Source organism: Pollachius pollachius (genome assembly GCF_949987615.1).
Source record: "Pollachius pollachius genome assembly, chromosome: 9".
Taxonomy (NCBI): Eukaryota; Metazoa; Chordata; class Actinopteri; order Gadiformes; family Gadidae; genus Pollachius; species Pollachius pollachius.
In genome coordinates this window covers 13,557,739-13,582,574 of record NC_136942.1, presented here as the reverse complement: position 1 = coordinate 13,582,574, position 24,836 = coordinate 13,557,739, and the positions used below count along the sequence as shown (strand labels likewise).

At 47.3% G+C, this 24,836-nt stretch overlaps 1 protein-coding gene across 2 annotated transcripts in view; it reads right to left on the bottom strand.

Moving 5' to 3' along the window:
- Positions 1-1,044: 1,044 nt before the first annotated feature.
- The window catches only part of hipk2 (homeodomain interacting protein kinase 2), a 78,342-nt gene continuing 54,550 nt past the window's right edge, over positions 1,045-24,836 (bottom strand). Inside the window, exons 6-15 of one of the 2 annotated variants that reach the window (XM_079742665.1) lie at positions 21,626-21,810; positions 20,896-21,058; positions 17,329-17,557; positions 16,322-16,443; positions 11,829-11,959; positions 10,310-10,489; positions 9,676-10,140; positions 9,131-9,384; positions 8,565-8,713; positions 1,045-8,207 (exon numbers count right to left, since the gene is read on the bottom strand). In XM_079742665.1, the coding sequence (XP_079598791.1) occupies positions 7,665-8,207; positions 8,565-8,713; positions 9,131-9,384; positions 9,676-10,140; positions 10,310-10,489; positions 11,829-11,959; positions 16,322-16,443; positions 17,329-17,557; positions 20,896-21,058; positions 21,626-21,810 (2,421 nt within the window). In that variant the 3' untranslated portion in view covers positions 1,045-7,664. The remainder of the gene's footprint in view (positions 8,208-8,564; positions 8,714-9,130; positions 9,385-9,675; positions 10,141-10,309; positions 10,490-11,828; positions 11,960-16,321; positions 16,444-17,328; positions 17,558-20,895; positions 21,059-21,625; positions 21,811-24,836) is intronic. The other variant, XM_079742666.1, reaches the window with a different exon arrangement.

The following is a 24,836-nucleotide window of genomic DNA, read 5'->3' as shown; positions in this document are numbered from 1 at the left end:
TGCTACAGTTATCCTTTCTCTGTAGCCTCTCGTCCCCGGGATTGGGATAACTCCTCCCCCTCGCAGATCTGATTAGCCCCATAATTTCTCCTGCCCCGCTGCCATTGGCTGTCGCTCCTTTCTCTCAAATGGTTGCATGAATTCAGGTTGCCCTGCTGATTGGCGTGTGTGGGTTCAAAGGCAATATTGTCCCGTGCGCGTGCCTATTCTTGTGTCCTTGCAAATAATAACTGAATTGTTGGACCTGAGAATGTTAATTCATACATGTAAATTGTATTTTCTACAGGAATAGCACTCAGTTTCACTTTCTAAATGTGCATGATACGCAAGTCCGTAGAATGGCTTATGCATACAAGCATATTTCCATTTTCCCAAATTCAAATGGATTCACTAATATATGCAATAAAACATTAAACGAAAAGTTTAATATTATAATTTAGTTCTAAGATGATTTTTCATCACTTAACCGGTTTAAATATGATTTATAGCCCACAAAATCTTCCTATTGGGATACACCGCCACCCAGTGGTCTGACGTAGGCAATGGCTTCAGTAGATTAAGATATGGCATCGGTTATACATGATAAGTTATACACAGCATGTTCTATTCTAATGACACCAAACATCTGGTCTGGTCTACTGTTCAATTACTTTCAGCCATGCATTATAAGACGGAAACCCGCCTTCATTATTTGGCTTTCTAACAAATATGCAGCTATATTGAACACAATACCATGAGGTATTTTTGATATTTTTGATACAAGAAAAATATGAAAGCTTTTTCTCAATGTAAATTATATCCATTTATACATTTAGAGCTACACATACCTGACGGGAAGGAGATGGAATACTCTCACACACACACACACACACACACACACACACACACACACACACACACACACACACACACAGACAGACAGACAGACAGACAGACAGACACACAGACGCACAGACACACACACACACACAAACACAAATAAAGGTAAGAACAGAGAAGGTGCCGTGACTTAACAGTTTAATGTAAATCCAAGACAAAGTGTGATTACATTTCTACACATATACAATATGCATATGTGATCATACAAATTCTCATTAATAACTCGATTCACCTCGGAGACCGAAAAAATGATCAAAAGTAACAGTGAATAACAAGCTATAACATAGTTCACCACAAAGCGAGACCCTCTCATCCTACAGTTAGTAAAGAGGACAATTAAAATAACTATATTCTTCTATTTGACGAAGGTTGTTTGTCTGTTAAAATCCTCCCGTAGTTTTACAAAGCTATCGTTAGATTTTTGAAGCCTAATATAAATTCACTCCATTTTTCTACAACGAAAATGATTAAGAGAAGCACACAACATCATAATGGAAACACAAGCGCTGAGAAGCATGTACTCAATATTGTTAGGAGTTTTTGTTTTACTTAATCACTCTTCTTATTGTCATTATTATAATTATTTAAACATTCTATAAAGCCAGTAAAATATCCATTCTCATAACATAGTTAATAATATTAGGCTAAGGAATAGGGTATACATAGATCGCTACGGTAACAGATTGAAATAATAAGACATCACACACCCCAATAAAGAAAAGAAAAGGGGGACAGTAACGGAACAAAAGGTTTTCCAGGAAATACACCACACATTGGCTTTATCAACAAAGAAATGTGATCCGTCGCTCCAGCAAACGGCAATGGACACAACAGGGGTTCAGGGTCTGATGCAGGTTTAGGTCTTACAATGGAAACTATGGTCTGAGTGAGATTCATAAGAAAATATGAACATGTGTGTAAAGTACAAGCACACGGCCAACACAGTAGTTAATTGTAGTGTTGACATAAAAATGAGAATGGCATAATAGAATGTAATTCAAGACAAATGCAGAAATGACTCTTTTACAATTGAAACTTTACACACCAGGCTTTATCGTAATAAAAAAATATTTTTCACATTGTAAAAATGTTATTCCTAAATTTGAAAGTAGTCTTGGGTGCTGACTCCAGATTCTTCCATTAAATATTACAAACGTATTTGTCTTGGAATGGTGTTGTTTTGATCTGTAAGTAGCAAAGGGTTGGACTAGGGACTTAACGTTAAAGAAATTTGGAAGAAATATATTTTGATGCAGTTAAAATGTTCATGACCACAAAGCAATTTGAATCACTTCTAGTAATAACAACAATGTGTAACACCGTTTCACAGTGATGGCATCAAACCTTGACCACCGTACCCTGAATCCCACTTAAGGAACAGCCAGCAAAGGAGCAAATCTCCACATCGAGATTCAAAATTAGGAAAATTGTTCCTCTCATATGTGTTTTTGGATAGAATGTCTATGTCATCAGATTGTACGTAATTGAGAATAAAGAAAGGAAAGAGTCCATCAGCGCATGTTAACTCCAGCCAACACATTTCATTACCTCCTTATTACTTTTGGCAGCGGCTTGACATTTTATCAGACGATTGCAAGGTGAAACAGTTCTTTGTGTGCGTGTGTGTGTGTGTGTGTGTGTGTGTGTTGTGTGTTTTGTGTGTTAAGTGATTCACCCCTATTCACTTCTTCCAGCACTTCAAGTCACTACTTCAGAGGAGTTTGGCAGGAGAATACCAATGGAGCTAGCAATGAGGGTGGTATGCCTTGAGGAATGTTTTGCAATTATTTCAGAGTTCGAAGAGCATTATTACTCACAAACAACATTATGGACAGAGTTAGAAATTGACACCTTTTGTGTGAAGTATTTTCTTTTAAAGAACAGTGGATAAAAAAGAAAGATATGAAAGGCTGAGAGAGACTGAGCCGCACATAGCTTTTTACTAATTTAAACCACACCTCAAAGTTAGAAGGGATTCTTAGTTTGGATTGCAGTACTCTTGAATTAAAATGGCCAAATGCAGCATTCAGACTTTTTACATTTTGGTACTCCAAAGTCACACTTCCAATTAGTCTTTTTTCACAAAATTAAAATCATGGTTTCATGTAAAACTCATGTGTATCTCGATTGCTGCCTCTTGGTTTTGTATTTTCCAAATAATCTTTGTTTCTTGTTCAAATTAGAAAACAGGAAACAGAAATATACTCTCTCAAGGGTGAATTATGCTGCTAAATAATTATGCAATATAGTTACTGTAGAATTAGTGCATCATGCATTGGTGACAGTTGACGGTTACATAAATTCAGTCTTTAAATTAAATATTCACCTGCTGAAAGAGCTGTAAAGCATGTTCAATGTCACAGGTCACACATTACATTCATTTTGTGCACGTGACCATGATTTTAAAGGTATAATTGGTATATTTTTGATTAAATTAAATTTACATATCATTCCATTCCATGGCACACTAACCCAATACATCCGCTTTTTTTTATACAAATTACATTTTGTTGAAATATTGATAAAGCTACAACATCAAAGACTAAAACAAAAAATACACATAAAACCTTTTGAGGAGAAGTTAAGATATTAAGGGAACAGATAAACTAATAGCTACCTATAGTCGTGAGTCAATGCGGGAACACATAATAGGAGTAACACTATTCATAGAGAACGCTTGGCTGCAGCAGTTGGTGCTTGTATTTACAGAAACTAACTCAATGAATGCAGTGTGCGTTTTGCATGGTAAATTTCTCCTTTGCACACAGACACACACACACCCACACACACACCCACACCCACACACACACACACACACACACACAATTCTGCATATACATTCAACGGGGCTAAAACCAAAAATCATCTCTAAAAGCACTTTTAAAGAAAAGTCTTATTAAAAGAGTTAAAGGAAAGAAACAAGAATTATTGCCAGACTACTTTGTGGAGACGCTGTGGAGGATTGCTTGTACTGTGCTGAGATGTACAGAGTTGTGTGTGTGTGTGTGTGTCTTTGTGTGTATTTGTGTGTGTGTGTGTGTGTGTGTGTGTGTGTTGGAGTCTTTGGTGGGAGGAGTCTGAGACAGGACAGGGTCGCCCCGTGGTAACGCGGCAGCAGTGTTAAAGATGGAGGACGAACGCCAGATTTCATCAAACAGTGGAATGTTTCAGTAGTCTTCCTCAGAACTGAGGAACCAAAGAATTCAATGAAAAAAATGAAAAAAACACAAATCTCTCGTACGTGTGTACTTACGCCCCAATGGGCTGAGGGAAAGTAGACAAAACAATAAGCATAGGAACAAAAACATCGACACGGACAAGAATGTGAGAGAAAAAAAAAACATTCTGCATCACAACATCACATCTTGGACTGCCAGGATCCCCTGTTGGCCATTGCGGACCACCGGGGGGGGGGGAGGGGGGAAGCAATCAGTACCGAGGACAAGAGAGCCCACTGACTTCCACCAGTAGTCACTTAAATGTTGGTTTGGAGCTTGGGCAGTGGGCACACATTGAGGCTAATCGCTAACGACTCCTTTGGATTATCTTCACCTTAACAGTTAGCATGGTCAGCAGTGCTTTGATACTGGTGCCCCCACCTGGGACTAAACATTACTCTACATCCACCCCAAGGTTATAAATCAAGAAATGAAATGAGCAGGACATAATTCGATTCATAATAATGATGTAAAAAAGGAAAATATATAAACTCACACACACACGCACACACATACACGCACTGATAGAACAGCCACAACAATTATTGCAACAATCTCTAATAATAATTAACACAACAAAACCTATAACCATGTCAAAAGTTAATCGTAACGTGAGAACAAAATAACAAAGAAAAATCCAAAAACAACTCTAAATGCCAGAACTATGAAGGGAAAGGGGAAAAGGGGAAGGCTTGTTTAATAAACCACTAGCAGTTGAGATGAGCACATTCATTTCACGAGGACAAAATGACGTTGTTCGATAATGAATACTAATCCCGTCAGTGGCTAATAGAGAGAACATCCGTTAAATAAAGCAGCGGGTCACATGGAGCGGCAGCCCCGTTGGGTATAGTTCTGCGTGTTAAGTTGTGCCCCCGAGGGGTCTGTACCTTGGCTCACAGACACACACACGGCGGCGACGGCGGACCAAGCCCAGGTCCAAGAGAGGCCCTTCCAGGGTGTGTTTGTGTGTGTTTTCCACATGTCCTCTTCTGGTCGTTTGTATGAGATGAAAACACATCTCGCCATACCATGACTTCTCAGAGCACAACAAGACAAATAACTTGCGTGTATCTTTGCCAGAAAAACATCAACGACAACAGCAGTAACAACAACGATAATTAAAAACACTCCTGTCCAGAGTTATAGGTATAGTGTGTGTGTGTGTGTGTGTGGGGGTGTGGTTGTGTGCGTGTGCACGTACATTGTGTGTTTGTGTGTGTGTGTGTTTGTGTGTGTTCATGCAGTGGCCTCCTACGAAAGATCACCTCAGGGTTCCTTGTTACTATCAACCTGCTCAGTGCCAACATGCTCACCTCTTTTCCTTCCATTTAAGATAAGGGATTCCAACCTCTTCCTCCACAACCAACCCTTATGCTTTCTTAGGCCCGCCCCTTAGAGCTTGTGCCTACACACTATCTGTCTCCTGCAGCCCTCTGTCCTCTAGTCTCTCTCTCTCTCGTTCTCACTCTCTCAGTCTATAGCAACCCGGCCCTCTCTCCCTCTCTCTCTCACTCTTTCTCTGTCAGCCCTCTCGCTGGCCTTGCAGGGTCGCCGCCATGGAAACAAACACTCTCTTTCAGGTCCTTTTAGCCTGACCTAGCTCAACGAGACGACTTCTGTGTAGTCTCGAGCTTGATATAATGTCAACACCGAGGCTGCGCTATGTATCCAAGCCAATCCGATGTCACTTTACATTGGTTTGTTCAAATGGAGTTGCCCAGTATACAATACCACCTCGCACTACTTTCCAGCTCTGGAGTCCCTGCTGCTTATGAATTTCCTTCTTCTTCTGTGGTAAAAAATACACCAAGTTGATCTTAAAAGTAAAGCCACATTTCGGGTGCCACGGTGGTAGAGGTCACAGTTACACTATACATTTCATTATTTACATTTATATCCCGAAAAACAAACAAAACAACAACATGTGACCATAACTTATGTAACGACTTTGGTTAAGTACCCCCAAGCAAGGTTATCTCATGCACGCATCATAAAATTAGCTCAGTTTTTAATCATATCGACTCTCTGACATTAAGTGTCAACATCATCATCATCACTTTATAGTACGCTGTCAATGGGAAACACAAAACGCTAAAACAACCGGGTAGAGTCTACACCTGGAAGAAAGCTACAACTGCCAAGACTGGGGGGGTGTCAGACCAAGGGACACACTCCTCGCTTGAAGCGCCCTTAGGGTCTCCAGTGGCTCTGGGGGGGGTGGATCAGAGCCAGGTAAACTGTGTCATTATATCTGTAAGGCACTACTATAGGGAAGGACGGCTGAAGAAGCTAAAGGACAATGTACAATGCAGGGCTTTTCCATCTACTCAACATGGCTGACATTAGCACTTACACACAGCCGCACGCACGCACGCACGCACGCACACTCACACACACACACACACACACACACACACACACACACACACACACACACACACAGACAATCACGTTGTACATGCCTATGTTATTATATAACCACTTTTGTGCAATCACATTGAAAAAAGAAGAAATAAATCTGAGGAGAGTCGAATAAGTCTATTGGTATCAGGGAGGGGGGAAAAAAAAAAAAACCAAACGTTTCCCCATAAAAACAAGTTGGTGCAGACTGCTACATTCTAAGAACAGGGGCCCAGCTGAGACACCTAGCTAAAACAGAGTTTATCGTATCGTAAAAGGTGACACATACAAGAAGGTAAGGAAAAAAAAAAATCTATAAATACACTAGAAAGTTTGTAGTCTTCTGGTGGTTATATTTCCAGAGTCCTCCTCGAGTTAGTTGAGAAGATGGAGTGAGCTGGGGAAGGGCCCTCTCCCAGACACACTGTGAATGATTTGGAAATAGTTAAGACAATTAAAGGCCATCAATATATATTTTTTTCTTAAAAGAGCAGCAGGTTTTTTTTCTTATTATTTCACTTTCTCTCCGTATTTGGGATATTCGACACCCCCAGAGAGAGCTATCCCTGTTCCACTGTCACGTCCCAGACCAGAAGGGGAGAGGGGTAGGGGGTGGGGGGAGGCGATAAAACCAAAGCAACGTCTTTTTGAGGAAGAAATCCTCCGTCTAAGCAGGCCTGGTTAAGGGACTCCATCGTGAAACCAGTCACAGAATCGTTCAAAGATAAAATATTGAAATCAAAATAAAAGACTTGAACTGGCCCTTTTTGCAAACAAGGACTATAAACAGGGGGCGGGGGGGGGGGGGGGAAATGTAACGTGCCCCTCTACAATCCTACCCAATCCTCTCCCTTTTCATTCGGTTCTCTCTCGCTCTCCGCTTTCAAGTTTACACGACTTTGTCAGGTTCCCATCGGACTCCTTTTGCCTCCTTCTCCTTCTCTGCCTCTACAGTTCCTGGGGGGGGGGGGGAGACATCAACAGGGTGGGAGTGGACTCCAGAGGGTTGGGGGAGTGAAATCGGAAGGGGGTGAGGGAGGTGAGGGTGGTTGCTGGAGGTGCGGGTTGGAGTAGGTCGGTGTAGTCAGCAGCAGTAGCAGCAGGGGGGTGGGGCTCTCCCTCTCCAGTGTGGTCCACAGAGGTCCCGGCGGCGGGCTTGGCCCTCTAGAGGTAAGGGTACTGGTTGACCTTGGCGGGGCTCAGCGGGTATCCAGTGTACAGGGTGGCGGTGGAGGCCGGCGAGGCGCTGATGTAGGCCGGGTGGTGGTGGTGGTGGTGGTGGTGGTGGGCGAAGGGCTGCACCTGGTACTGGCCGGCGTGGTGGTGGTGGTGCTGCAGCGTGGGCGACGGCAGCACGCCGTGGCCCATGCTGACCGGCACCTGGTGCACGATGGCGGGCGGGTAGCTGCCGTGCTGCGCGGCGTGCCGCGCCGAGCCCTGGGAGGCCACCAGGTGGGCCATGGTGGTGGCACCGCTGGAGCCCAGCGCGCCCGCCGGCGGCCCCGTGGTGTAGGCGTACAGCTGGGGCTGACCGGGCAGGTGGGCGGCCGTCAGGTGAGGGTGGGGGTGGGGGTGGAGGTTGCCCGTGTGGGAGGAGGGGCTGCCGTGGTGGAAGGAGTAGGGCGCCTGCGCGGCGATGGTGGGGGCGATGTAGGCCTGCTGGCGCCGGTGGCCCGCGCCTCGCTCGGCCGCCATGTGCTGTTGGGCCTGGAAGGAGCACCAAGGACATGAAGGAAGGGTGAAGGGGAACAGAGGGCAACAGAGGGGTACGGGGGCATCGGAGGGGCGAGCCAGCATCGTGACATTACATTCAGGCAAGGGGTGAAGGCGAGGGCAGGAGAACAAGTTGACGCGGAGAGAATGAACGAATGCTACTCGCCCAACTTATATTTCAGCCCTTATACCAACAAAACATGCAGGTATAGAAATCTCTACAGAAGAGGGGAATATGAACGTTTTATGGGATTTGTCAGAAATACAACGCTAAGAAAACTAAACCTGACTTCTTGTCAAGTATGCTGATTTAATGGTAGGCTGTCTGATTCTGTCCCGGTTTTCCCATACCTGGCTGAGGTTGAGGGGCTGCTGCTGAAAGGGGTGCGGCCCGGAGCGCTGATGGCGGTAGGATCCCACCCCAGCCACGCCCCCCGGTAAGTTTCCGGACACCCCCCCGTTGGAGGACTTGAACTTGTAGTTCTGATGATTAATTGCTTCTGTGACGAAAGAGGACACAAAGGTTACTTAATCTCTTGATGAAGGACGGAGCAAGAGGAACAATATGGCCGCAGGAAGGGAGGTGCTTTGGTATCTTAGGAATGAGTAATGGAATGCCGTTGCACACTTGTTCTCCACACGGCATCATTCTGTGTCATTCAACACGTCTCGATCATCAACGAAGGCTCCATGTCGTTATCTTGAGTCATACAATTTTTATGTAGGGGTTACTTTTTTAGGGCAACTCTTGAAAATTAGAAAATAACAATAATAATTTGAATACTAATAAAAACATCTTCATTATTTTCAAATATCTTCACATCTTCAAAAGATTCCCACATTGATTCAACACATTCCATGGAAATTTTTTAAATATTTCTTAGCTTCGACCCTCTCTCCCCATCCTCCCCCTTTACCTGGCATGAGGCGATCGCACTCGCTCAGCAGCTCACTGCCTTGTGTCTTCAGGGGGGGGACGATGATGGTGCGAGAGTTCATGTTGTTGTAGTTGTCCAGCACGGTGCTTTTGCTGTCGTAGCCGTTGTTGTTGTTGTTGTTGGCCAACCTGGTTTCCATGGCGTATGGGCTGTTGTTGCTGGAGCAGTCCGAATCGGGCGAGTCGTGCACCGTCACGCAGCTGATCACGTTCTTCCTGTGCTTCGACGGTAAGCTAGGAGAGAGAAGGGATGGGGAGGGAGGATTATTAATGGGCAATTCATCTTGGAAAGGTAGCTCAACCAGGAACCGACTGCACCCCTTGAGCAAGGCATGGGTCTAACAGCTACGAGGCTACGAGGCAGCTCTGGTCCAACAATAACAACCCATCAGCCATGTCAGCGATCGGAGTGAGTGGGTCCACCTCAGAGATGTTTAGGGGCTCTGACGGCGGTGGGATCAAAGCTGTGGTGGAGCCTCATGGCGCTCATGTGTTTTGTTTTTGAAGAACAACCCGCGGACTCACTTGTTGTTGCTCTGCTTGTGTTCCTCCTCGTCGTCCGTGTCGCTGCTGATGGTGATGATGCTGACGGCCGGGCTGGGCGTGTCGGGGATGATGATGGTCTGTCGCGGGACGTGATGGTGGTGGTGCTGCTGCTGCTGGTTGTGGTGGTGGTGGTGGTGGTGCTGTTGCTGCTGCTGCTGCTGCTGCTGCTGCTGCTGCTGATGTTGGTGGTGCTGGTGGTGGTGGTGATCGCAGGTGGTGCTGGAAGCCTGTTCCGCTTGGCCGCCACTGGACCCCCAGCCTCCTCCTCCTCCGTGGCAGGACTGGTGGGTGGGGGCGCTGGTGACGGTGGAGAGGGCGGGGCAGTTGAAGGAGGTGTTGTTCTGGAGCACCGCGCAGCGCGGCGGCGTGTTCTCCTTCACCCGCTTGGAGCGCTGCGGGGACAGCACGGGCTGGGAGGAGGACACCTCGTAGCCCGACACGTTCCTGAGGCGCGGGCGGGACCGGGGCGGGAGTTAAAGGGGAGGTAAACAGAGCCTGGTTCAGCAGGAGGACCGCCGCCAAAATGCAGATCAGAGCTAGCCAAGTTGTAAAGATTTGACACGTTGGGTTCCATAGGAAAGCAAGTGCAGTGTTGATCTGATGTGTTCCGTACCTTGTAGACATCTGGTGCTGCTTGGTCTTTTTGGACAAGCTGTTATTGGTTGACGGCTGCCTCATGACATGAGCCACTCCCACATTGAGTGGCTGATTGGATGGCAGGGTGACGTGGCCGGCCAATAGGGCCGGCTGCTGCATGATGGGGTTGTAGTGGCTAGCGTGAGTGTGGGAATTCCTGGAAACGTAACAAGATAAATAAAAATAAATGACTTGTTCATAAGAAAGTCAAATTACATTTTATGAATAAACCAAATTCAATCTCTTCCTGTGAACACAGCTCTGAGTAGTCCTTTAAGAGTTGCACCAGGAAGGACGATAAATGAGAAAGCAGACCAACACAAGGGGTGTTCTTTCAAAGTTCAGCCAGCGGGGGGCAACAACTCCCTGCTGTGACCCACGTACAAGTGAGACGGAGGAAAGAGAGAGACGAGATGGAAGATAGAGGGAGAGTCGTAGAGCGAGCCAAGTGACAGGGCAGAGGGGGCTGACACCGGCAGCTGTGGACTGATAGCTCTGCAGAGGAAGTGCGACACTCTCTCCAAAACCTCTCTCCCGAGGACAATGGGGCTGCCATTGAACCGAGAGGGAGGGAGGGAGGAAGGGAGGGAGAGAGGGACAGAGGGGGGAGAGAGTGGAAGGGGTGGTGGGGAGAAAGGGAGGGTTGTCTGGCCACAAATAGACTGATCCTAATAATTCCTTGCATGCATCCGTACACACACGGACACAGTGTACACACATACACACACACACACACACACACACACACACGTGCATGTGCATGTGCATGTGCATGTGCATGTGCGCGCTCACACACACACAGACGCATTCACATTCACAGACACTACCTCCCACTATCTCTACCTCTATCCTTAATCTTCCTCCAGGCCCCCATACCTCTGACTTCACCCATCCAGCCCTGTATCATGCCATCGCAGTGACAGGCCATACCGACATGATGTCACCACCATGTACGTGTCCCCAAGGTAAATTGGGTCTCATGAACAGGACCGCACACCCTCAGAAGACGGAGGACCCGGCCTGTCCCGGCCGTAGCCGGGTGTAGTCCTGGGCCTTAAGAGAAGCTGACCGTGATTGACAGTCAATTTAAAATGGTGCAAACCTGGACTTTAATTACATAAAGTGCTGCATAGGCACCGTGTGGGAATGTGGTAGGGGACAGAGATGACAGCGAGCTGTCCATCATGCCTGCCGTTGTCATATGAACAAAGGCTTGATACTAGAGCACTACACTATATATAAACTGGTTTTACTCATCTAGAGCGATACACCTACAGTACATCAAGACTGCTGTTATCTAGAACCATACACCTACAGTATAATTTATACAAACAGTTTTACTCCTCTAGAGCTATACACCTACAGTATATAGAATATGTTTTTCATCTAGAACGATACACCTACAGTATATATAAACAGTTTGTTATGAGCTATACACCTTCAGTATATCGAGGCTTTCTATCGTGATCTAGAGTCAGTGTTCGGCGGATGTTCACCTCCAGCTGGCCAGAGGCTGCGTGCTGCTCATTGACTCTGGGATGACGGTGGCGTGCTGGACCGAGGTGTGGGTGAGCTGCTGCCACGCTGGGGGCAGCAGGATCTGCTGGGCGCCGCTGGGCCAGGCCTGCTGAGGTAGAGAGACATCGAGACAGAAGGGGAGACGGAAGGAGAGAGAGAGAACAGGGGATCACAGGAACATTAATAACTGTCCCAGAAATTCCAGATCGGGGGGGGGGGGGAGCTGATGGTATAAGGATAGTATAAGAATAGCAGGTAGAGCTGGTACTAGTATAATATAGTACAAGTAAAGCAGGTACAGCTGGTACCTGTATAAGTATAGTATAAGTATACCAGGTAGAGCTGGTAGTATGAATATAGTTTAAGTATATCGGGTAGAGCTGTGTGTGTGTGTGTGTGTGTGTGTGTGTGTGTGTGTGTGTGTGTGTGTGTGTGTGTGTGTGTGTGTGCATTGTGCCTATGTGGTGGGCAAAATTAAGATCAGCCTATGATTTAATTGGATGCATGGTTCCATTCATGATAAGGTTAAAAAATAAATGCTAATTTGTATTTTGCATTGAGTATCAGGGATCCCTGTATGTATGTGTGTGTGTGTGCGCACGTGTGTTTGTGTATGTGTGTGTTAATGTAACCCAAATTGACTAACGCAATACTATTGATTAGCACCTTAATGTCAGGGCTAATGAATAGTTCCTTCAATGGCATCTGCACATCTATTTACAACAGCCTCAGAATGTGCTGCGGCTGACAGCCACACAGGAAGACATGAAGGGAGGGAAATAAAGGACCAGCGAAAGAAAAACAGACACAAATAGACAGAAATAGTGCAGGCGAGAGAAGTGGGGCACACAAAGTACATCACGGCCACTAATGCTTTCATGCTTCGGTAATTTCAGACGCGACAAATATACCAGATTTCCTAGTTTCATCCGATTTAAAAAAAGTACCTTTATATAGGCTTTCGGGGGAAGGGATTGTTTGGTTTAAATGTTTGGCTCAGTCCGTATGAACTATGTAGCCAGTCTGACCCGCTTCAGTTCTGTCCAGCAATGACGGAATTCCCCAGTGGAACATTTAGGGGGCGACTGGAGGAGGCCTTTACATCAGAGAGCCACATCCAGGGCCTTTCATCAACATGGCATTTAGTGGGACTAATACATACATCCATCCCCGCCCTCCACCTGCTCTCTCTCTCCATTCCGACCACTCGGCATTCCTCTCCTAGCCTGGCATCTGTGTTGTGTAAGCGGCCTGTCTGCACTCAAACTGGTCGCCCAGTAAAACACTCCATTATTTCCTTCTTGCTTCCTCGTCTTAGAAACACACCCTGTCTACACCATTGCTCTTCCCTCTCTCCCAACCTCGACCCCCCCAACCCTACTAACCACCCCCCGTGCCCCCCCAACCAAGCCCACCCGCCCGTCTCTCCTCTCGGGTTGAAAAACCCTTTGTCACCACGGGGCCCTGAAAGCCCCTGTTTCCAATTGTTTCCACATTTTCTGCATTCCTGCTCCAGATAAAGGTCCTCGTAGTGGCTCCCTGCCTGCCTGCCTGCCTGCCTGCCTGCCTGCCTGCCTGCCTGCCTGCCTGCCTCCCAGCCCTGCAGCCTCCGGGGCCCGGGCCCTCCCTCCAACAGCAGACCCACGAGGAGCCCGGGGCCGAACCTGCACCAAGGAGGAGGGAGGCCCTGGGAGGGGTGTCTGGTGGGGATGGGGGGGGTGGAGTGGAAGAGGGGGTTGTTTGGCACTGGATTCCCTGACAATATGAAGGAAGGGGGGAGTGGGGGGTGGGGGGCAGGAGGAATAGAAGGCCAACAGTGGAGAGAAGGCTGCAGCTATGAAGAAAACAGCTATCCAGCCAAGCCGGGCAGACCTCCCACAGTTAAGGGCTTCTCAGGCGAACACACACACACACACACACACACACACACACACACACACACACACACACAGGGCCACACACTCATACAAACACACACCCACCCACACACACACACACACACACACACACACACACACACACACACACACACACACACACAACCACACACAACCACACACAACCACACACACACCATACCCACTTATTAGGTGTGCTGTTCGCTGGCCTATATAAACCATCTGCTTAAGTTAACTGCAGACTCGGTGTTGGTTGAACATGTGCGCAGACAGGAGTTTACGGTAAACAGCGTACATGCGCAGGCCGTGTGGGACCACCTGCTCCGTCGAGCGTGACTCGAACCAGTCCGGCGCCACCGCTAAAAAGCCATTTACATGCCAATGCGTGGGGGCAGGTGGTGACTTTTAACTCTTTTTTTGATGTGGGTGCGAGGCCATGTGGCGTCGGGTTGAGAGGAAGCGGGTGCTCCGGTCAGAGCTCGGCCCTCCCGGGACGTCCCGGCTGACCTGACCCCCCTCGCCTCCTCTGAGCTCTGCCGTTTGGCACGCCTGACTTGGAAGCAAAACCCTGGAGCTAATCACCATTTGGTATCTGACAGATTAACTGTTTGAAAAAGGCAGACAGACGGACGTACACAGACACACACACACACATACCCAAACAAACGCAGACAGACACACACACACACACACACACACACACACACACACACACACACACACACACACACAGCCTTGCTGTCTGTCTGAATTGCCTACCGCATGATTAGGCGAAGATAAGGGAACACTTCAGACTAACAGGGTTTTCAGGGATATTTAAAGCCTTCATGGAAATTTCCATTGGGAGAGGGTAGGGCTGGCGGGGGGGAGCGGGGTGATGCTGAGCGCAAGGTAGAGAGCGCAGGGTGCGCAGAGAGAGCGAGAGAGAGAGCGCGAGAGAGAGAGAGAGAGAGAGAGAGAGAGCGAGAGAGAGAGAGTGAGAGAGGATCACGCTCGTTTTTCAGTGACTTCCTGTGGCCTGTTTATTAGCTCCAGCTTAACTACTAGACAGCCTGTAGTGTGGAGGCGAGGCCAGGCTCCAGCGCTCCGAGCCGGGCGCAACAGAGCTTGGAAGCCTCCAGAACAACAGGATACAGCAAGGAGGGGAAGACAAAGACGAGAAACAAACAAACAAACAAACAAACAAAGAAGGACGGGATGAAAGAGTAAAGTGAGGGAGAGGAAGCCGTAGAATGGACGACCTCACACAGGGAAAGTGAGTCGACGACAGAGAGAGAGAGAGAGAGAGAGAGAGAGAGCGATGGAGAGAGAGAGAGAGAGAGAGAGAGAAAGAGAGAGAGGGAGAGATGGGGAGAGAGAGAGAGAGAGAGAGAGAGAGAGAGAGAGAGCAAGTAAAGGAGAGAGAGCGATAGAAAGTAAAGAAAAGAGTTTAAAAGGCGTGTGGGCCAGAGAGCGAAGGAGAGAAAGCATTGCACCAGAAACCTTGCTCTGAGTGCACCAAGGCAAAATAGCTGCCAGCGGCTCCAGGGTCACAAACATTAACACAATTTCTGTTGTCCTTCATCGCTGCCCCCCACCCCAACCTCCGATCTGCCATCTACATGTTATATATAATGCATATATTTAAAAAAGCTTTTCACAGGCTGAAGAGAAAGATAACCAACACAAACAGCTTTGTGTTTTGTTTCTTCGCTTCCTTTCAGAGAGTATACAAGGTATCTATCTACCATAGTCTGTATACCAGGTCTCTGTACCTCAGACTGTATACCAGGTCTCTCTAACAGACTGTATACCAGGTCTCTGTACCACATACTGTATACCAGGTCTCTCTACCACAAACTGTATACCAGGTCTCTCTACCACAAACTGTATACCAGGTCTGTCTACCTCAGACTGTATACCAGGTCTGTCTACCTCAGACTGTATACCAGGTCTCTCTACCACAGACTGTATACTAGGTCTCTGTACCACAAACTGTATACCAGGCCTCTGTACCTCAGACTGTATACCAGGTCTCTGTACCTCAGACTGTATACCAGGTCTCTGTACCTCAGACCGTATACCAGGTCTCTCTACCAGACTGTATACCAGGTCTCTCTACCACAGACTGTATACTAGGTCTCTCTACCACAGACTGTATACCAGGTCTCTCTACCTCAGACTGTATACCAGGTCTCTGTACCTCAGACTGTATACCAGGTCTCTGTAGCAGACTTTATACCAGGTCTCTGTACCACATACTGTGTACCAGGTCTCTGTACCTCAGACTGTATACCAGGTCTCTGTACCAGACTGTATACCAGGTCTCTGTACCAGACTGTGTACCAGGTCTCTGTACCTCAGACTGTATACCAGGTCTCAGTAGCAGACTTTATACCAGGTCTCTGTACCTCAGACTGTATACCAGGTCTCTGTACCAGACTGTATACCAGGTCTCTGTACCAGACTGTGTACCAGGTCTCTGTACCTCAGACTGTATACCAGGTCTCTCTACCAGACTGTATACCAGGTCTCTGTACCTCAGACTGTATACCAGGTCTCTGTACCTCACACTGTTTATTGGCTCCTTTTACCTGTGTCAGCAGGCCAGGCTGGAGCTGTAGAGGTTGGGCACCAGGGGCCTGCGTCACTATGGGAACGGCGTTCTCCATCCGCACAGAGTAACTAGTGTGCTTGGACGGAGACGCTTGCAGCCCTGTAAACAAACAAACAAACAAACAAGGAGGAGATGTCAAAAGAGCAGCACAGTAAGGAACAAGTCGGTGTCTGTCAAGACAGGGAGGGAAGGAAGCCACAATACACACGCGCCCTATAAAGAACGAAGGAAAGGAAAGGACAAACACACCAATGGATGTTTCTGTACCCAGCAGATGTGCTACCCCCCCCCCTTTCCTCCGATCATGCTTGGAGGAAAAATAAAACAAGGGGTCGTCATGGTGATCTATCTCTGCATAGGTGCCATTAATGGAGATGACAATTATATTTACAACACAGAAAAACAGAACACAGGCAGCCCTCAGCCTTAATCAACCCCCAGTTGAAACACATAACATATGTAGTGATTGGCAACACATTATCACATAGCCATATTCAATTGTCTGCTCAAAATAATACATACCCCATTACAATCATGTAATTATCGTTACATTTGTACTTTACGATGAGAGAAACGCTGCCTTCGGCATTGGGTATTAAATAACTTGGCATTACAACATGAAAAGCAGTGCAAACTCAAACTCAATACAAAGGCCTTCTCAAACCAAAGCTATATTTGTTTTATATTTACATGTATATTCATATTCACATTATCATGTATTATTTGTAGTAGAAGTAGTGGTTGTATCATGAATATGAGGATTAGTACTAGCAGTAGTGTTAGTACTATTAGTCGTACTACAGTAAGTAATCGCAGTAGTACCAGCATGAGTATCTGGTAGCAGTGTCTGGAAGTGCCAGACCCAATGAAGCCAGGCCACTTCCTGTGAACCTATTCCAGAGTGATCCACAGAGAGCACCACAGATTCAAATACACCCCCCGCACTATTTACATGGAGGAGCCGGGCTGTTGCTTTCTCTTTACCTTGGAAGCCGGGCGGGCAGACGATGAGGGCCTGCTGGAATGGGTCGGGGGGCCGCGCGGGGCAGAGCTGGGGCGGCCCCGGCTGCAGGGGCATGCTCCGCTGGGCCACGGTGGCCATGGAGGCGGTGGTGGGCTGGTAGATGGCGGACTGGTAGTTCAGCAGGGAGACGTCGGGGTTGGCGAGGGAGAAGGTGGCGTTGGTGGTGGAGGAGGAGGCCAAGCAGGAGGCCTAGGATCGACAGGGGGGGGGGGGGGGGGGGGCAATCAGGCCTCATACTAGGAAACAAAATGAACTATCGCAAAAACTTTTCAGAGGTGGCTCGATGTCAACATCCCACAGGTGCGCTAAGCCCGTAGAAGATACCCCTTGTATCTTTGCAGGTTCGATTCCCAACTGTGGTCCTATGCTACACGTCTTTTCCCACTTCCAACCCATTTTCCTGTCTCTCGTCCCTATCCCGATTTTGTTTCCCTTTAAACTCAACGGAGCGGACGGGGAATACTTTCCTAAGAAAAAAATGCATGGATGGGTGTGTGGGTTGGTGGCTGGATTGGATAGATGGATGGATGGATTCGAAGCAGAACATCTCCAGCATCATCCCTCTCACTAGTCATGTCATATGGTCAACATTATGAAGAGATGGCAGTCAGAGTCATTTACCAATGTTTGAAACTAAAGAAAATAAGATTTGGCTGCGGAGGTTTTATCCAGAAGGTCTTACAAAACAGACAAGATACTGTACACTTCTTGGTGTAGCAGACGAAGCTTAGGCATCTCATTGTAAGCACAGCAGACTTCATCAATTAAAGAAAGAAAGAATGCTGCAGTCACAGTCTGTGTGCAGTGCAATGGAGAGTAGCGGTTGCAAACGCATATGGTCTGTACTACAGTTTACAGAATAATGAACTCTTAATAGTGCGTCGCTAGCAAGAGCGTCGTTCCCGCTCTTGATTAAATCCCCTACGGTACACCATAGACCTGTTGCAGCACACACAACCCAACCCGCCTCTCATCGGACACATTTCTCTTTCCGACAAACAACCTGCAACTAGCAACTAGCAACCACTAGCGACGCGCCACAACACTCAAACGGGTTGTGCCTGATTCAACCTTTCGGCAGGACATTCCATGAAATCTGTTCAAAGTGAAATGCTACGGACTGATAGCGAGCAAAAAAAAGTTAATGCTTTAGTAGACGAGTTTGACATGTCACAGCGGCCCAATCTAGCCCTCACATCTATGCGCTTGATGGGAGGGGAACATTTCCCAGCAAACAGGACATTGTGTGATCATGCACGCATATGGACTCGCTCTACCTACCATCGCATACGGAGCATAGTAGGCCATTAAGAAGGAATGAAACGTGGCTTAAACAGTCCGAGTAAAAATATGCTTTTAGGAGACATGTGTTTGCTCAGCTTCCAGTCACGCAACTTCCCCTTCCCTAACCCCCCCCCCACCTTTGATTAGGCTGTATGTAGGTGAACGGGGGGGCGCTCCTTTTTAAAGGGACTCAAATTGCGCTGGAGAAGAGTGTAATCAATAGGGAGTCTTGACATGCATCAGGAACAGGATAGCATGGAGGCCGCTAACACCCAGGGCCAAAGACGGGTCCAGGGGCCTTGCATATAAACCTGGTGACATAAATCACCAACCTATTTTTATTTGCCTACAGTATAACCTTACAGCTGGGCTGGGCGATACATCACCTATTTCATTTACAGCGAGAGAGAGAGAGAGAGCGAGAAAGAGAGAGCGAGAGAGAGAGAGCAAGAAAGAGAGAGCGAGAGAGCGAGAGCAAGAGAGAGAGAGAGAGAGAGAGGGGTTTTCTTGTTACGCGCTGCACAGCGCTTGTCGAGCCAGCGTACGTTGTAACTAAGACGCAATCTGGAGAATCTAGCAACACACAGTGATTCCGGGAGACGGCAAAACTCAGCAGTTTAAATGCGGTACAAACCGGTAAAATACCCTAAGCTTAACCCTGGGAAATGAGAAGGAGTGAGGAGTACAGTGACACCGAGAGAGAGAGAGCGCGAGAGAGAGAGAGAGAGAGAGAGAGAGAAAAGAGAGAGGAAGCCTAGTAAAGGGATTCGTAATGCCTGAAAGACCCAGAATGCAAGGCAAGCAGGAAGTGGTGCTTGTCATGTGTGCAATCAGCACTTTGTGACAATCCCACAGGACACGATGGTACGGTGGGAAGCGCAGACAAGCATCGAGAGACAGACCCCGCAGACAGGCATCGAGAGACAGACCCCCGCAGACAGGCATCGAGAGACAGACCCCGCAGACAGGCATCGAGAGACAGACCCCGCAGACAGGCATCGAGAGACAGACCCCGCAGACAAGCATCGAGAGACAGACCCCGCAGACAGGCATCGAGAGACAGACCCCGCAGACAGGCATCGAGAGACAGACCCCGCAGACAGGCATCGAGAGACAGACCCCGCAGACAGGCATCGAGAGACAGACCCCGCAGAAGAAGCAGTAAGACTGTCCAGGAAGGAGGAGATAGGAGACAGGCAGTTCACGATAAGGCCTACGGCCAGTGTTTTCAGTATGAATCTTTTTGAGTTGCTTAAACCAATTTGATCATCTAGCCTCAAACTGATTCCATATGCTCTACTTTAAACAAAACGAACATGATCTCCTGAATGCTTGATGTGGGCCATGGTCATCGAAACTGCTTAGCCTTCATAAAACAATTTGAGAGAGGCTCACTAACAGCAAAAAACATGACACCTAAAAGATGAGGCTGTGAATGAGAGGGTGGGGGCGTTTACACATACACATTGATTTGCATTCCTTTTCCTAACTAACAAGCATATATTGTGCAGGAGTGCTAGCGATGTGAACCGTACGTCTTAAGAAGTGTCAAACTGAATCCATAAAATCATCATTCATCTGCTATTGACTTCCGTTGAGTTATCGGAATCAATTTGCTCTTGGAGAAATGACGCGTGTTGGGGGGAAACAACAGGAAGGTTGGATGGAGGGGGTTAAACACAACAAATATAACGACCAGTGAAGTGAACCGAATGAAGAAAAGGCCTTTAAAGGCTGCTGCTGAAAGCAAACGGGCAACGCTATAATTCACGTTTACTTCCTTACTGATTCCTGTAGGAACCATTAACAACTTTATACTTTATCTTTCTTGTGTATAGATTTCTGTTAAAACTTATAATCTATATTTATTCTATTGTATTTTATTTACATTTTAAGCACAGAAATACGGAATATACGGAAGCACAGAATGTATTTCACACATTCATTTCAGTCCACATCCTGTATGAGTATGTGACAAACAAAAACCTTTGAATCGTCCAATTTTATCTTATCGTTTTTTTGAGAAGAGAGACATAGTGCCCGGGGTGCATCTTGCACCGGGAAGCCTACCTACGTGCAATCCAGACATCGGGATTCGACCAGCATAATCCACAGACCGATCTATACGGCAGTCTACAGTCTGAGTCATGGTGCCACGCCATAAGTGTGCAGCAGTTGAGCTTGTTAGAGCCTCACCCAGGCTGTTTGGATGCAGGCTAGGCTAGGGTCGGGCGGGAACGCACCTGACTGTGCACAGTGTTGAGCTGGTTGTTGAAGGTCATGGTAAGGTTGGTGGACGTGCTGGGGGCCACGTGGGTGATGAAGGGCGTCTTGCTCTGGTTGACCGAGTCGTACATGTTCACCCGCCGCTTGCAGATCTCCATGTTTTGGAAGCACGACTTCACGCTGCGGCGGGAGACACAGAAACGGGCTGGTTAGTATGAGGAGAAGGTGAGGGAAGGAATGAGCTAAGAGGGGGAGTTTTGCTATGCGATATGCATCGTCAGGATTTCTTTGATTTCTTTGAATTATTTGCAGGTATGTAAAGCGTTATGTAAATGCAATCAGTTATTCATCTCATTTTGGAGCTGCATTTTACAGTTGGAGAGATTAGAAAATATATAATTTGAGTCTAATTTGTTCCGAATCCCATAGCCCTCGTTCAGCTATCAGTTAGTGAAAAGCGCTGAGAGCATATGCGTTTCCAGTTGACTGCGCTTGCCTACTTTTGAGACAATTTAGATTTTAGACCAATCCCGGCATATTTCTGAACAATCAGGGAGGCTCTTCTGTTACCACTAAATCCCACTGTAGTACCACAAACAACTAACTACGAGTATAGTAGTACTACCTACCACTGTAGTAGTACTACAAACAACTAACTACCACTGTAGTACTGCTAACTACCACTGCAGTACTGCTAGCTACCAGCGTAGCACTTCTGTACTGCGAGAGAAGGATAGGGGGCCGTACTGTGTGCTGTGCGGGAAGTCGAGGAGGTGGTTCATGGTGACGAAGGGGTGGTTGAGGGTCTCGATGGGGGTGATCCTCTTGTCCGCGTCGATGGTCAGCATCTTGGTCAGCAGGTCTATGAACTCCCGGCGGTCTGCCTTCTCCGCCAGCATCTCACTGCCTTCCAGGTCCGACGACATATTCACCTGTGGACGTGATCGCACAACACACACACACACGCACAACACACATGCACGCACGCAACACACACAACGCATGAACGCGCGGACATACAGAAACACACACACTGTCAATGTTACCCATTGAAGTGAAATCCTACGGCATATAGTTATTACAGGGCGACAGTGTTCTTGTAGGCTGGTGATACACTCGTCCTCCACTTGTCCCCCAGTACATTCACCATAAAAAACCTTATAATACCCACAGGGCCTCATCAGTGATGTCGTCGAGAAACACCGACACACACACACACACAAACGCACACACACATCAACACACCCCACCACCTCCTCCTCCTCCTCCTCCTCCTACTCCAGGACAGGGTAAACATTTGTTCTGGTATTCTTAGCACCAAAAAAAACACCTGGGTGAAGGACGGGAGAGAGAGAGAGAGGTTTTTTTATCTCTAAAATCTAGCCTTTCTATTCCAAGAGAAGTTCAAACATAGAACTAAAACACGACCTTGATAAATGTTGCCATTGGGTAATCATTAGGAAAGAAAATATTTACAAAGGATATGATTGTGTGAGTGGCTCTGAATGAAGACAACTTCACCTAAATACTTGTGGGAAGCTGCCTAGGAAGGAACGGCTTGTCCCTTTACCTTTGCATAACCCTGAAGCTGTACATAAATACTGGACGTTTCTACTCCACTGGAGAAAAAAAAGGCAACAACCAGACAACCGTAGCCTTTTAACCCTACGTTACCAGACTTTAGTGTCCATGGAAGACTGACCATCCTCCTATAAACACTCCCAAGCCGCCGTATGTGAGAAGACTAAGGTTAAGGTAGAGATACGAGGACAGCGGCCACAGACAAGAAAAGGGCTGCCTTGTTTATTGTGATTGCATGAAACAGAAGCGGCCAGCCTGCTGTTACCCCATAAAGACGCCAGGCTTATCTCCAGCCTGGCTGCAGAGGATCAGATGTAGTGCCAGTCAGCACCACGGATCTGATTCACGGTTCCCCCCTCATGCAGGTGAATTGTGCTCTGTAGCCACAGCTCTGCTTGGCGCTATCTCAGACCAATCGAACCGGCTGAGGTGGGAAAGGACCCAAGTTCTCTTCTCTGCCACAAGGACGAGGATTTGGAAACAGAGGCCAGCTAGTTTTGAGTGGCTCAACCGGTGCTTTAAAGAGCGTTGAAGTGACGGACAAGAGAAAAACATTGTTTGCTTCTTGTTCTTGTTATTTAGGGTTATCAAGATGTACAAATTATGTTCTATAAAATTCAATACAATCTCACATGATTTCAGTCTGTCGCACATTACAGCGAGTTTGAGTACAAACTACGGCGATTTAGAATACCTTCCTACAATCCTTCCAATAAACTCAGTCTTCCCAAGACTGGGTTTATTAGCTGACTTTGACATGCATATTATTAGACATCTTGAAATTCTCCTGACGAGATATCCAGTAGGTGTGCAACAGATACATCCCTCTGTGATAGGATATGGTTATTATGCACTTTTATATCCTGTTATCCATCAATACATAAATAATACCGGTCGTCAAACTGCTCCAGTATTCAGGGAAGTGGAGCTGTTTGATCTCATAAGAAGAAAGGGAAAACAAGTCTTTTTCATACTATATCAGTCAGCCGGTCTCATTTGTTCATTTCCCGAGCTCTGAGAGGAAAGGGGCATTCTTAACTCTGCCCCCTGCAAAACACTGATACAACACAGGAGCCGCTGATTATTATGGTCTGCAGCCCTGCCTTGCGTGCATCGCATGGCAACGGCAGATCCGATGCTGAGACACTTCTGTGTGGATGCAACCCTTTGGGGAATGAAGAGAAGGAAGGATGGATGAAGGATGGATGTCACTCGGTGGGGTCAGGATGGACTCCAGATTCAGAGGAACACCGCTCTTCTGCCCTCAAGCTATGGCACAGTCTCCCCGTACTCCCCTATGATGAGGACCAAAGGCCCAAAGTAGGCCCTGAGTAGCAGTCAGAGGAACTGAACATGCCAGTCCTTAAACGGCCCCAGCTGGGAAGCGACAGTAGATGGTCAATAAAGAAGGAAATATATGAATACAGAGCCAAAAGACAATTGCGAAAGGTCAGATGGCTCGACACAGTCTGCGACTTTTATTTCATCTTACCCTTCTATTATTCTCTGCTGCCTCTTTCACTGAAACTTCCCCTCTCCCTCTCTCTCTCGCGCTCTTTCGCTCTCTCTCGCTGTCTTGCTTTCTCCCTCTCTCGCTCTATCTCGCTCTCTCTTGCTCTCTCACTCTCTCTCTCTCTCTCCCTCACTCTCTCTCCCTCTATCTTTTTTGCTCCCTCTCTCTCGCTCGCTCTCTTTCTCCCTCTCTCTCTCTCTTTTGCTCCCTCTCTCTCTCTCTTTCTCTCTCTCTCTCCCTTGCTCTCTCTTGCTCTCTTTCTCCCTCTATCTCTCTTGCTCCCTCTCTTGCTCTCCCTCTCCCTCCATCTCTATTTACTGCAGGGACTTTGATCACTTGCTGATCAAAGTCATTCCATCTTGGTCACACCATCCCCTCCTTCAAAGTTGTTCTCCGCCACCCACCCTCCAACCGACCCCCTCCAAAAGTGTGTTTTTTGTGTGTGTAGATGTGTATGTGTGTGCACGTATGTGCGTGTGTTCATGGTGTGTGCCGATGCCTAAATGTGTTCCTGATCAGATATACTTGGGGACTAAACAGTCCTAAGCTTTTCCCATGACCAAAAGGGGGTCTGTTATCTCTTCCTGGCACCCAGCAGAGCCTTCAGCTATGTCATCCATTATGAACGCCCAGGCAGATGTCCACACTGCTGAATTGTTTATATGGCCGCGATCCTTGGAAAGGGCTAAATAAAGACAGCTCCCACCCCCTTCCTCTCTCCTCCCGCTTCCCCGCATTAAGCCTGGGCATCAGCACGATGTATTTCTGCCCCATGTGTTTTTTTTTCCCCCTCCTTTTTCTCATAAGAAGCCAACCCTTATCCGTGACAGCGAGGGGAAGACATGGCTGGGAGCACGCGGGAGA